We start from the raw sequence: 13,533 nt of genomic DNA on the forward strand, positions 1-13,533 counted from the left end.
AGATCAGGTTCGTTTCATGGAGGTTGTTAAGTTCGTTTGGAAATTCCAAATAGAGCATTCGCAAGTCTCGCTTGTTGTAATCTGTGGCCACGGCAACAGATCGCCACAACCTTTTTTCAAACAAAGCCCAAAGCCCGAGAGCTGCGGGGCATCCCGATGTGTCGTCGTCTTGTGTCGTCGCCCTTTCTTGTCCTTTTGTCGCTTTCAATCCGCCATCCATCTTCAGCAAGGGCGGCGTGCTTGCTCACAGCCTTTAGTCGACTCCACCCGGTCACTGTTGACCCCCCCGCCGCCGGGTCGGGTGGGTTGACGCACGTCGGGCTTGTGGCGGTTCGCTTTTCAAAGCCATCAAGATGCACTTAATGTCATCCTCGCCTCGTTTTATCTGCCTCTGTTTTATCGCATACTTACCTATACGATCAATGACACGAAAGCCAAGATAAGATTCGATTGCGATACGCGATACGGACCGGCGCTGTTTGGTTTGGCTCGATTCCCTCATCATGACTCGGAGTTTATTTGTTTTGTCGCAAAAAGGCAATAAAAAAACACTCCACACGCCAGGTGCGCCATCCAAAACGAAACGCCGTCGCAACAGATGCAAACATGTCAGGGGATATACCTCGTAAAATCTCTGTTAACTGCCGTCACGGCACAGGACATAAACGGCGACTTTTACATGTTCCCGCTGAACCGTCGAGAGGTGGAATTGATTACCGCGTGGCAGCTTTGCCGTTGGAAATGTAATTAGGAGCTGCCGTCGTTTGTTACTATTTGGCTGAATTGTTGGTGATTTTCTACGCCTGTCCTGTGCCTGTCCTGTGCCCTACACACGCTCATGTCGTCGGTGTTGCTATGAAAGAAAGTCCCGATAACAAACCCTATCACGTGCCGTCCAACGGTTTCGGACCACATCAGTCTCGAGATTTCTAAATAAAAGATGTGTGACACGCGGACACAAAAGCGATCCTGTGCGGCAGATGCTGACAAAGCCGCACGGACAGCCTGCAAGTTTTATGATGCGGCAAAACAAGCCAATGTATATAATCAAGACATCCGTTTGCCACGCACATTCCGGTAATATATCATGTGAGCTTTAAAAGTCGACAGAACTCGAGCGTTTCTTTATCCGCGCAAGGAATGCCACTTGTTAACAACTCACATGACATTCGTGCGTGACATATCAGCACAGGATGGCACAAAATTCCCCTGGTGAAAAAAGAAGTGATTCTTTTAATGGGGGCGAAAAGTAAAAAAAAATGTAGTTTAGCAGCAGGAAAGGAGTGAAATATGGCTCTATGAAACATTCTCCATTTCAAATTAGCTCAGCTCGACAGTGTTGATTAATTAAGTACACGGCGGCGGTGAAAAGCAGGCCCGGTAATGCGTCACTTCGGCGGGAATGATGGGCCGACTAATTGGCTTCTAAGTGTCAAGAGGAATGAATCGGAACACGAGGCGAAATTTGGTAGAGTGACGCAGGAATGGTTTATTTATCCAGCTGATTTGTTTGGCAAGCGACGTCCATATTCAGGCACTGACGGAGGACTTTTAAGCCGTTTCCAGTTGATGGATGGCATTTTGGTGAAATCAAACCTGTCATTTATTCATCTCTGCCCTCGTGGGTTGTAAAAATGCTGATGCTCGCTTTTCCTAAAGGAGCTTGTTTTCTGGCTCATTTTTCTTGACAATTTCATCGCAGGCGGAATGCGTTCCAATTCTTGTCTGCGCCAGCCAATTGATGCCTCACGTGACATTTACGAGGGAGTATATCAATCGGACGAATGAATTGAATTATGTCTACTTGTCAGATAACGACCAATTATAGCTCCACTTTTGAGTTGCGATTGGTCGTCCCCTGAGCCTTGAGCAACTGTGATGTCATTTTTAGGCGACAGAAAGTGACAAAATGGCCGCCTCAGAGCCAGCTCAAGCGGTTTAAAAAAAAAAAGGGCAACATTTTCAATTGGTCACTAGTTGGTCCACTGGCAATGATTTTTCATTTGATTGATGCGGGAAATAAATAGTCCCTCGTATAAAAAAAAAAAATGGCCGATCAAGACGTTCTACTTGTTTCTACTTAGCTGCATTAGCTTCTCACACATCCTATAAAGGCTGCCAGGCTCAATTGGAAATCTGCTTCATGAACCAGTTGTAGTATTTTTGGACTCCTGTAGATGTCGCTCTCGGTTCAACAATGGGCTGAAAGCACACTGACTTTCCGTTTTTTTTTAAACGCTTTATTTAAACCAACAGTGCCATCTAGAGGAGTCAAAAATATAACAACTGGTTCATGAAGCATATTTGAAGCTTCATTTTCCCATTGGTGGTCCCCACCACCGACCGAGCCACAAAATGTAAAACTTGCAGTACTTCCAGTTTATTTATTAGTTGAGGCTGAAAAAAAAAAGATTTTGAAAAGTGACCGGCTTCTCTCCGTTACACGCCTCGTATTCCGCGAATAGTAAACCCGCAAGCTAGCAACAATAGTACAACCATGCCCGAAGCTCGCTCTACGCAATATAAGTGGCGAGCAACCACGCCAACTCCCGTTGCTAGGGGCAGTCCGTAAAAGTTGTCTTTTCCAACTTGCTGATATAGGCTGTTTGGTGCCAGCTTGTGTGGGGAAAAACGAAATGATATCAGTTGCTTGCAAGATTGCCGCAAAGCCAAAAGTGCCACCAAATGAGCAGTTAGAGCTCGCCAGAGCACTTTGGAAAGCTGTCATCGACACCTTTATCATGATTTAGCATTTTTTGGGGGTGTCATTTTAGTGTTCAGGGAGACTTTAAAACAAATAGTTGCTTCATTGGGAAAGCCTCGGGATTTCTCTTTGGCGAGTCTGTGGGTTTCCCAAAGGGAAGGTTATCAACTGTTAAAACACTCAGACGAGAACTCGTTCAACAGAATGATGATTTTTTTTTTTTTTTTTTTTTTAATCCCTGCATTTAATCAAGCAAGCGCACTAAGGACACATGTTTGCGTGTGCGTGCAACATGAAAGAATATGGAAGCCCACATGTGAGGGTGTTTTAAGTCGCGTGTTATGTCGCGCAGACGGGGGAATTTTGAGTGTGACTTGTGGTTGGGAGGCAAAACCGAAAAGCACTTCAAGTTATCACCCCAAACCCCTAATTATCAATACTGTAAACTGACTTTATTTTTCTTCTGACAAATATTAAAGGGGAAGTCAACCCAAATATTTTCTTTGCAAGATTATGTTCTCTGAAGGCATTGTAGCCGAAACATGGCATTCTGATTCATTTTGCGGAATATGATTTTTTTTAGCCAACCCAAGGGCGGCCATTTTGTCACATCTGTCGACTGCGAATGACATCACAGTTGCTCGGGGCTAAGCTAACAACATCATGGCTTAGCTTCAGAAAACAGGAGCGCCGTGATTGGTCGTTACCTGAGCTCGGAGATTTCAGTGGACAGAAGTGACAAAATGGCCGCCCCCTTGAGAGGGACAAAAACAGATTTTGCTGGTTAACTCATATTCCGCAAACATAAAATTAATCAGAATGCCATGTTTAGACTACTGACGGCGCATGGAACATTTTATTGCAAATAATTTTTGGGGGGGGGTTGACGTCCCCTTTACTTTGGATGTGAGTTTTAACTCTCTAATGAAATTCGGTATTAAGTGAAACTAATGGCACGCAGCACTTCCTTATTATTATTACTTTAATTAATCACCCTGAAAATAGCAGACTGGGTAAAGCTGCTTTATTCTTATTAGCATATCGCAGGGATGAGGAGGAGGGGTTGGCGGCGGGAGGGGGGGAGGGGGGCGACGTTCCACCTCATGAATCATCATCACTGCACGCTGGCCGTCTGGCCGAGTGGGCCTCGGCACACTGCACTGAAAGGCTGGAATTGTGAACTTTGACCTCGTCTTAAAGGCGCTTGAGAGGCATGCGAATTCCCCCGCCCTAACTGCGAACCCATAGCCGCGTTTCGTGCGTGTTGTCCATTTGTGGGTGTTTGCATTTCATCTCATTGAAAAGTTAGCTGTCAATGGCTTATGACTTCATGGCGCCACGCCGCGGGCAGCGTAGGTGGCGACACACTGCGGTCAGTATGTCATGCAGCCGGGCCAGTGGGTCATGTGGGCATGGGCCCGCAAAGCACACAAAGATGTGCTTTATGGCTAATAAACGCTGATCGTCCCCCGCCCCACCCCCCCACAGGACTTTTCAGTCCATTGAATGTTAAGTATTGTAAGTTGCTCCATCTGATTGCCTGTTTTGTCTCCAGATTGAGAATGTGGACGCCTGCCTCAGTTTTCTGGACGCCAGAGGAGTGAATGTACAAGGGCTCTCGGCAGAAGGTAAGAAAAAAGATGTTAAGCCCGCTTAAAATTCTGTGAAAGTCGCGTTTCTTTGAATCGTGCTGTTTGTTTGTCATTCATCGCCAGGGTGTCAAACATTTTTTTGTTTCACAAATTCAAATACCTCTGAGATGTCTTAAAAGATCTGGCATTCTTCTGTTTTCTGAAAAAGACCTTTCACAAAAAAAAAAAAAAAAAAATTGTTTGTTGCCTCTAGATGGCGTTTTACAATCGTGCTTAACTATATTGATCATTTTTTATGACAAATGCACCATGTTTTTGCGGTTCAATACAATAAAATTGCATTGTATATGACGCAGTTTTGGTTGCTTAATGATGAATTTTTCTATATTTAGCGACGTTGCCGAGCAACTACAAAAAAAAAAATTAATAAATAAATCCAAGCCTTCAAATCGTATCTTTTCGTGGCTATCGCTTCCTTACTCAAGCGTGTACTGTGCTCCCCGTTGTCGTTGATCATCCCGTTGACCTCGTCGGCAGAGCTTGACACACTGACCGACACTTCTAAATCCAGTTCCGCCCACCACGAGCGGTCGCAAACTAAAAACAGCTACGAGACTCACAGCAGGGCTGGAATTTCAGAGTCTGTAAATAAATGGGCTATTGGGTTACTAACAGCCGTTGCCTTCGGTTATTTCTTGACTGTCTTTTATAAATATTATTATAAGTGTTTCTCCAACTGAAAGTTTGAATAGAATTTTTTTTTTTAATAATTTCCTATAATTTTTATAAACAATTTCACGTGTCATTAACATGCACAAAGAAGTTTTGATAATGTTCTCGAAAAGCAATAACTTTTCAAGTGGCAATCGATTAAATCGGCACTCCTTGACTCAAACGGCAAGTTCAAAACGTTCCTTTGCACATTTTCCTGCCGTAGATCAAGGCGGACGGTCTTTTCATTTTAAGGTCCCCGAACAGCCCCCGTATATAACCTGCCCACCCAGAAAAGCAGACTCTTAAGTGGGCACGTTTTTTTTATTTGTTTTATTTTATTTATTTTTTTGAATCGACACTTTTCTTTGGATAATACAGCATTGCTTGTCTCGGATAGTGACGGTGACAAAAGGAAAGACGGGAGATTCTGGCTTGGCATGTTTTGGGGCGTGGCCTTGATGAAGTTGCTAAAATTAAAAAAAAAAAAAAATTAATAAATAATAATCTCACCCCGCTGCCCCCTCCTCTTTTCCGAGTCTTTTGTAACCCCGCCCCCCCCCGGAACAACCTCGCCAAATCGCAAGAACGACTGAATGGAAGCCCGTCAAACCACTTCAAAGCCGCTCGGAACCAAAGGCGCATTTTCATTGAACGCGGGCCAAGCAGAAACACTTAATTTTCTTCAGCGCGCCAGAGTCGCGACAGCTAAACAGCCCCCCCCCCCAAACTCCCGCTTAATGAAAACACCGTGTGTGACTGAAAGTCTCTTGTCAATGCCTCATAACAGAACGTCGCGACGTTAAGCAGTGTGGTTGTGCGGACGCGTTGCTGAAACAAAATGGCGGGCACAAAATACAGGAAATAAATGGACAAATCAGATTATTTACTCGGTTCGAGGCTTAAAATTAAAAGACAGCTCGAAAAAAAATTAATTAAATGCCAAAATATTTGATATGAGGTGAGCCGTTCAAACGCAATTGAACGGTTGTTTCGTATTTTGTCCGAAGTTCGCTAGTTCGACAAAGCCGCGTCATTTTGTCTGCCAAAATTAATGAATTGACGCCCGTTGATGTGAGGAAATGGAAAACCCCCAAGAGATTAATCTTCACCATCTTCAAAAAAAAAAAAAAAAAAAAAATTAGGTTACTTATATGATCTTGGAATTTTTTTTTTTTTTTTTAAAATAGGTGGTGGCAAGATCTTGGAAAAATTAACTCATTCACTGCCATTGACGGATAAAGACGTCAAAAATCTTTTTTTTTTTTTTTCGACTGGAAGTGAATGAGTTAAAAAAAAAAAAAATAAATAAATAAATGGTATCGGCTTCTGCTCTCCCTGTGCTGAGTCTCGCTGAAGGTTTTGATACGAGAGCTCCATTTCACAAATGGCTGCGTTAGTCACAGTGATGAAGTCTTCCTTCGCCGGAGCTCATCCAAATTCTATTCCAGCCCGCTGTGGGAGATACATTACTTAGATTTTTCTCAGCGATTAAATCCCGGCACTCTATTTGGGGGGTGGACTTGCCGGCGTAAATGCAAATATTTTTCATTTTTGCTTCCTTATGCATGCTAAGGGTTTTTTTTTTTTTTTTTTTTTAATTGTTTCACGAGCAGTTCCTCTTCATGTAAATAAAGTCAATTCTGTGAATATTTCTCAGCGTATGTTACATAAGGCTGATATATCACGACGATGTTCCTGCTTTTCAAGTAAGCAGCGCAAAATTGCAAGTACCATCCTCCCTTAAACTGCTGAGCTGCTTCCACTCACAGAAGCCATTTTATTTCATGCTTTGGAACGGCAGTACAAAATGTTTCAAGGGTCTGTCCCGCATAATGCGGCTCCAACATTCCCACCACGTCAACTTAGGGCATTTGCATTTTGTGTGTTTTTTTCTTCTTTTTTTTATCCGGGCGGCTGTGCAGAGATCAGGAATGGCAACCTGAAAAGCATCCTGGGCCTCTTCTTCATCCTGTCCCGCTACAAACAGCAGCAGCAGCAACAGCAGCAGTACTACCAGTCGCTGGTGGAGCTCAGCCAGCAGAGCGGCAGCAGCACGGCAACATCTGCCAGCAAGTCGCAAGAGATGCAGTCCAGGTACACTTCCAACAGCGGGAGCCGAGATCGGTGAACTCGTTGCACTTCTTTCCATCCTCCAGTTGGCGTCGTTTTAAATGTTTCCTGGTGCGTCACCGTGGAAGTAATAGTGGTTTGGTGTGATTGAACAAATCAGCTTGATCGGCCCAAACGGTTTTAGACTCGCGGTGAGTTGTTTTCCGACCGACGATATTTGAAATAAATAGTTGTGAGCAAACGGCATATTTGCAAGTTTTAAGCAAACAGATGTTGAACATCTGGAGAAAAGGGGTTCTAAAAGTTGTATTCTTAGATCCGCCTGCTCATTGTCAAATTAAATTCTTTTCTATACGTCGACCAGAAAATGGCATTTTTCTGCCGATGCTTCCCAGACTTTGCGTCGAATGCACCACAGGGTTCGTCATCGAGCCCCCTGTGAGTTTTTTTGCAAAACGAACGGATTGGCATAACACAAAGCCAGGCAGCCACGGTATGTAAATAGCCCGCTTTCCGAGATGCATTTAAAGCCCGACATGCCTCGCGTGAGCGACATTCCCATGCGTTAGATCCCGTTACCTCGTCGCGGCTCTGCTTGGCCGTGAAATGAACCAATGAGAGCGGCATTCGAAACACGAGAGCTTTGGGCTGCAGCGTTTGGGGTTGTTTGTGTGTGCCGGGGCGGAGGCTCGTAAGGGGACGCAGCTGCCTGACATTCCCGAACTCCTGCTCCCACCCTTACAACAGGTGGAGAATGCTCATGTGCGAAGAATTAAAGCACGGCCTACACTTTGATGAATTCTAAACTTTCTGGTGAATTAGATCAGAGGCGGATGAGGCACCAGTTGATTTGGAATGAATTAAATACAATAAAACAATCAAATGTAATGATGGGAAAATGAAGCTTCATGAAGCTTCATTTGTCCATCACTACTTGGGACTTCCATTTTCCTTCCTACTTCGTTTTAATGATGACTGCGCTATCTGAAGCCAAGCGCAGCAACTACAGTACTTAACTCATTTAATCCCAGAAATTTTCACGAGAGGAAACCCCCTCAATTCCAGCGTTTTTCTGGATTTTGACGCATTTTGCGAGGCCAACGGAATATTGTGTTCTAATGCTATAAAAACACGGCGCTATGACGCTAAAAAAAATAAATAGATAAATAAAATTTTTTTAAAAATGGTCTAAGACGTATAAATACGTCTTTGGGAGGCAGGGACTGTATGCCTCATGGACTGAATGATTTAATAGAACGTAGTTTAAGTCTGGCTTTTTTTGTTTGAGTTTTAATGCCAAAGGCTCCTTTTCACATCCAATTCTAGTCGGTGAAACATAATTACCGCTAATCGCTAGATAGCTCTCTGATTAATTCCCTTTTAACGGTGACGAATCCCTGCGAGCGTCAGCGAGCCGTGAACGTTTAGCGCGTGCTAAAGATATACGAGGGACGAGAGATGTGAACGGGTTTTCAATGATCAAATGATGTCTCGCACAATTCGAGACGCGTAACACACTTGCTCTCAGCCGTTCGGTATGCCGCACGTCTACAGTCGGGCTTTCTATAGACGGCACCTGCTGGCCCTTCGCTGGTGTCTCTAGGGCGAGGGATGGGGATGCGCGTGTCCAAACGGGGAACTCCCCATTCGGACAAAGCACGACAGTCCGGAGCCACAAGAGGTTTTCTGCGCGCCGGCTTTACAAGGCAATATGTCCCGGGGTGGACAATTTGTGCGGTTGCTTGAGTCCGAGTCGGTAAAAGCGTGAAGAATTCAATCGATCCAACGGCGTAATGAGGATATAATTGGTGGAGTCATGCACGGGTAAAAGATCTTGATCCAATTCTTTGTTTTGTCATAGACCGATTATCATTTTTCAAAGAATACTCTGCTTTAATCAATTTATCAATTTGGCTTGTTTCATCTTGATTTGTGCCAGTTGCCTGGTTCATGTGCAGGTGATATAAAAAAAAAAGTCTTTGAATTTCATTTCAACTCATTTACTGCCATTGACGGCTAAAGACGTCAAAGATCTTTTTTTTTTTTTTACTTGACTGGTCGTGAATGAGTTAACTCTTTCGCTCCCATTGACGCTTATAGACGTCAAATAATCCATGTCATCTGTGAGCTTTGAATGAGAATCGGTCTTGACTATGTTACATCAAATAATCGGCGTTCTTATCCTGCCTGCATGACTAGACTCTGTACTGAACAGAATAGAAATGAACTGAACTAAAAGATGCTCAAAATAGAATTTTTTTTGCAAATTGGCGTAATTGTTATTTCCATCATTCCTTCCATGCAGCAAGCAGGGAGCGACAGTTACCCCGAAAACTGAATAAATCTAAGCGTACAAAATGTCCGATATCGTAAAATGTCCAGAGCCGGAAGAAAAGAGGAAGCAGCCTCACCGTCAGTGCATTAAGATGTCCTCCTGCTCTGGCAACTCAAAACAACTCCTTCTCTGTTTTGTGTTTCGTGGGCTGTTGGTTTGGCACTGACGGACATAAGTGAATTAAATGCACCGGCCGCTTGAATGACAAACTGCAGTCCTCGTGTCATCTTGCATCATATAAGTGAGTGTCTTTGCACGGAAACGAGGTGGTCACGGAAAATCATCCTTTTTGCTCTTGACCAGTGAGAATCATTATATCGTCCTTTGTGTGTGACACGTTCCACGGGAAGGATCTTTGGAGACCGCCGTGCAAAATTTCAATTCAATGCATAACTAATGCGCCTTTCCTCATTATCATACACAAGTATATTCACGCATACTCGAGGTAGAACGAACAATTAACCTCGGCTTTCAATGACCTTGTTATAAAGTGCACGGCCAGTCTACACCTTTCCTATATTGACCTTGAGGAGTTTAAGGATGCGGCGTGTTTTTTTTTGGGGGGGGGGGGGGGGGTGAAAATGAGCTTTAGAGATGACCGCGGAAGGTTTCGGGATGAACAGGGTGGATTCTTATGAGGCGCTCTGCATAATTCAGAAGATGACACGCAGCATCGCCATTAATCGGCATTAGATTAGCAGCACAACCTCGGTCATCGGAAGCAGTGGATCGCCTCATTTATAACAAAACGACTTGATTTGTGGAAGCGATAATTCAAAGAACACTCGCAATAAGGATCACTTTTTGCAGAGACGGCAGTTTTTGCCGTTGGATCAAACACACCGACCTATATTTAGGATCTTTCAAAAAAAAAAATGATGAGAGAGCTGGGAAGTTAACATGAGGTCAAATAGACAAATGGAAGATTGGCTCCGGGGCAGCGCTTCCAGAACGCTGCTGCTGATGAAATGATTTTGTGTCCTACATCGTGATTCAAAACGGCTAACAATAAGAGCCACTTGGGTTTTTAAATTGCATCTTTATCCCTTTATCTCATGACACAATCCACACAAAGTTGAATCATGAACAGTTTAAAGAGATTGTTGACGGATAAAAACAAAAGTCGCACACAGGTTAATGCGATCCATTTGTGACGGAGTTATTCTTATTTTGTCTTAACGGACTATTTTATTGCCTTTTTTCGGCATCCATGTGTATTAAATTCCTATCCAGCTGTTTTGAAAATGTTGTATAAATAAAGTTTAGTTAGTTTTTTTTGGGGTTTTTTTGCAATTTAGTTCAGCTCAGCTTTGTTGTCTGTGTAGCCAGTGCACAGAAAAGAATGATGTTTTGTAACTTGTCACTCTTTTTAAAGCGTTATCCCTGAGCCACCATTTTGTGTGAAAGGTATTTTGCTGGTCTCTATTTTATCCGGTCGCCACAAAAGTGCCCTCAACTATTGAATGTGTCAAAGGGCAGAAAATTGGCCCCAAACTGTCTCTGATAGAATTGATAAAAAAAAAAAAAAATTAAAAAAAAAGCGCTTAAATGGTTTGCGAGTCATCCAGTAAACACAGGACATTACGCACGTTGCATTTCCTCAAAGACGTAAACAAGAGTCTCAACCACCTGGCTGTCACATTGTGCACGTAGGACGATGAAAGCGGTGTTTCTGTTCATAAAGCACCCTGCGTTAACTTTACGGTTTCCTGTCAAACGTGAACGGCGGCCAGCGCTGGTTCCCATCGATGTGAATGAGTCAGCGTGAGCGCCGAGGTTGTAAAGTGACGTCACAACAGCCGCGGCAATTTCCGCCGCCTCTGCTATTTTTGGGGCGATTTTTTTTTTTTTTTCCCCCAAAAAAAGCTGCCACCGCAAAATTGATTGTAAACATTCCCGAGATGTTTGTGGTCAATGTATTGGATTGGTCACGCGACGTGTGCCTTGTCATGCTACATGATACGCTTCCTCTTCCTCCACGTTTATCTGTTTTCCTTTTTTTTTTGCCTGAGCCTGAACGCCGCCTCTCTGTCACGAAATTGCATTGACTTGGATTGAGAATTCCTCGTTAAACTCAGTTAACACTTTTTTTTTTTTTTTTTCAGTCTCACAGCACGATATGCAAGTCCTCCGGGCCATACTGGAATAGGGTCGCCACAGAAGAAAAACACAAGGTATTTATGACAAAGATTCAGTTTAGAGAGTACAGATTTTTTTATTTTTTTATTCTCAGGTTGGGTTCACACGTACCGATTTTTCGCGTCTGAAATTTAAAATGTGAGACGCATTACAATTGATCATTCAGGATAATCTTTTGGATCTGATAATCGGAAGAATGGACAGATGTTCAAAATTCCACTTGATTATCGATATGAATGACTGTTCAAGAGTTTGTCAGTCGTAATCGAGATCTGTTTCAGGTACTTTTTGAATAAATGTGGCAAGTTTCAGACTATCCCAAATCACATTTTCAGCATTCAAGTCACTCTAGAGCAGGGCAGGGCAAACTTTTTGATTGGCGGGCCACAATGGGTTCTAAAATTTGACAGAGGGGCCGGACCAGGATGGAGTGTTTTGGTCACCTCACCTCATCGGAGAAAAAAAAACAAGTTTAATTTTGAATGAAAGTGAACAAAAGCATTACAACTATATGTCTTTGAAAAACCGCAGTATTTAGAAAATAAAATATTAACAAGGTTTATTCATTTAATTTTATTCAAGTTCGGCGGGCCGGATTCAAACGTTTGACAGGTTGCATGTGGCCCCCGTGCCGTAGTTTGCCCACACCCGCTCTGGAGTTTTGACTGGTTTCTTTTATAGAATTTCCAGACTTTTACTTAGATTTATTTATCCTTCTGACTGGATCCGATTGCGTTACAGTTCGGGGGGATCATATCGACGTACCATGTTTCAGAACGATAAGGCGCGCCGGGATATAAGATGCATCACCGCGAACCGTCAAATTTTATTCAGCTGCAATTTTACAACAATACATAAGGCGCGTGATTATAAGGCGCGCTTGTTAAATTTTGAGAAGATTAACAGATTTAGATTTAGATTAGATTTAGATTTAGTCAAAAAATGGTTATGTTCTGGTTTTCGTTGTGGATTAAAGTCACTTGTGTTTTTTGAAGTCCTGGGCATTCCCTCAAAACAAAGCCGCTGTCCAGAATTCGCACCGTGTTTCTCTCCCAAGCCACATCTAGCTGATGTATTCATCAAACATAAATTTTGGAAGATGAAAGAAGCTCATGATAAAAGGAACTACCTCCCATTTCCATCGAAATTGCCTCAATCTGTCGTTTTCCCTTTCTCTGATTTTCCCTCCTTTTGTTTTGTCCCCTCTCGTTGATTATCTCTCCGTATTTTCTTCTTTTGGTTGATTGAGAGCTGCACGCTACTGTTATGACCGTTGAAGTGTTGGCTTTGGGGTTGCTTTGTTTTCCCCCCGTGATGATTCCCCCGTCTGGATCCGATTTGAGGAGGAATCTGTCTGGAGCACCTGCAGTTTTTCAGCTCAGCATGATTCCCTCAGACACACTGAATATTTCCAAAGATATGAATTGAATACACCGGAGTATTTATATTCATCGACATTGATTCTTAAATCAATACGAAAGAAAAGATTCTGTTTCTTCTAAAGTCTTTTTTTTTTTCACCAGGTTACCGGGACCCTCCAGGGTACCCGCTGCAGGCAGCGGGGCCACCAGGAGTCCGGGTTCGTCCAATCTCAACCGGCGCAGCCAAAGCTTCAACAGCATCGACAAGAGCAAGCCGTTGCAGTACGCCAGCGGCAACGACCGAGGTGAGGAAGCGATGTTGGTAGAAATAAAAAGGCAGCCACTGGATGGCACCACTGACTCAGTTGAGTTTACGGAGAAGCCAAGTTGCACCCGGCTTTGAATCCTCTCTGCTGAATCATCCTGAGGTTATTATGCTGCGTTGGACATGATAAATTCTATTAAAACATTTTCACAGAGAAAATGGAAGAAGAAACATGATAAAGAAAAACAGCCCTTACAGTTGCTGGCCCCTTTTTTTTTATTTTTTTATTCATGCAACTGCGTGTGGGATTAAAATCACTTCTGACAACATTCCAATGTTTCAATTCTCAAACT

General features: G+C 43.2%; 1 protein-coding gene across 6 annotated transcripts in view; it reads left to right on the top strand.

The window, feature by feature from the left end:
• Positions 1-13,533, top strand: part of nav3 (neuron navigator 3) — a 182,847-nt gene that overhangs the window by 120,499 nt on the left and 48,815 nt on the right. For all 6 annotated transcript variants that reach the window (XM_088288882.1, XM_088288881.1, XM_088288884.1 and 3 more), the window contains 4 exons: positions 4,260-4,332; positions 6,933-7,104; positions 11,521-11,589; positions 13,078-13,220. In XM_088288882.1, coding sequence (XP_088145008.1) covers positions 4,260-4,332; positions 6,933-7,104; positions 11,521-11,589; positions 13,078-13,220 — 457 coding nt within the window. The remainder of the gene's footprint in view (positions 1-4,259; positions 4,333-6,932; positions 7,105-11,520; positions 11,590-13,077; positions 13,221-13,533) is intronic.

This window comes from Idiotropiscis lumnitzeri, chromosome 2 (assembly GCF_059441095.1).
Source record: "Idiotropiscis lumnitzeri isolate Australia: NSW breed Sydney's pygmy pipehorse chromosome 2, RoL_Ilum_1.0, whole genome shotgun sequence".
Classification (NCBI taxonomy): domain Eukaryota; kingdom Metazoa; phylum Chordata; class Actinopteri; order Syngnathiformes; family Syngnathidae; genus Idiotropiscis; species Idiotropiscis lumnitzeri.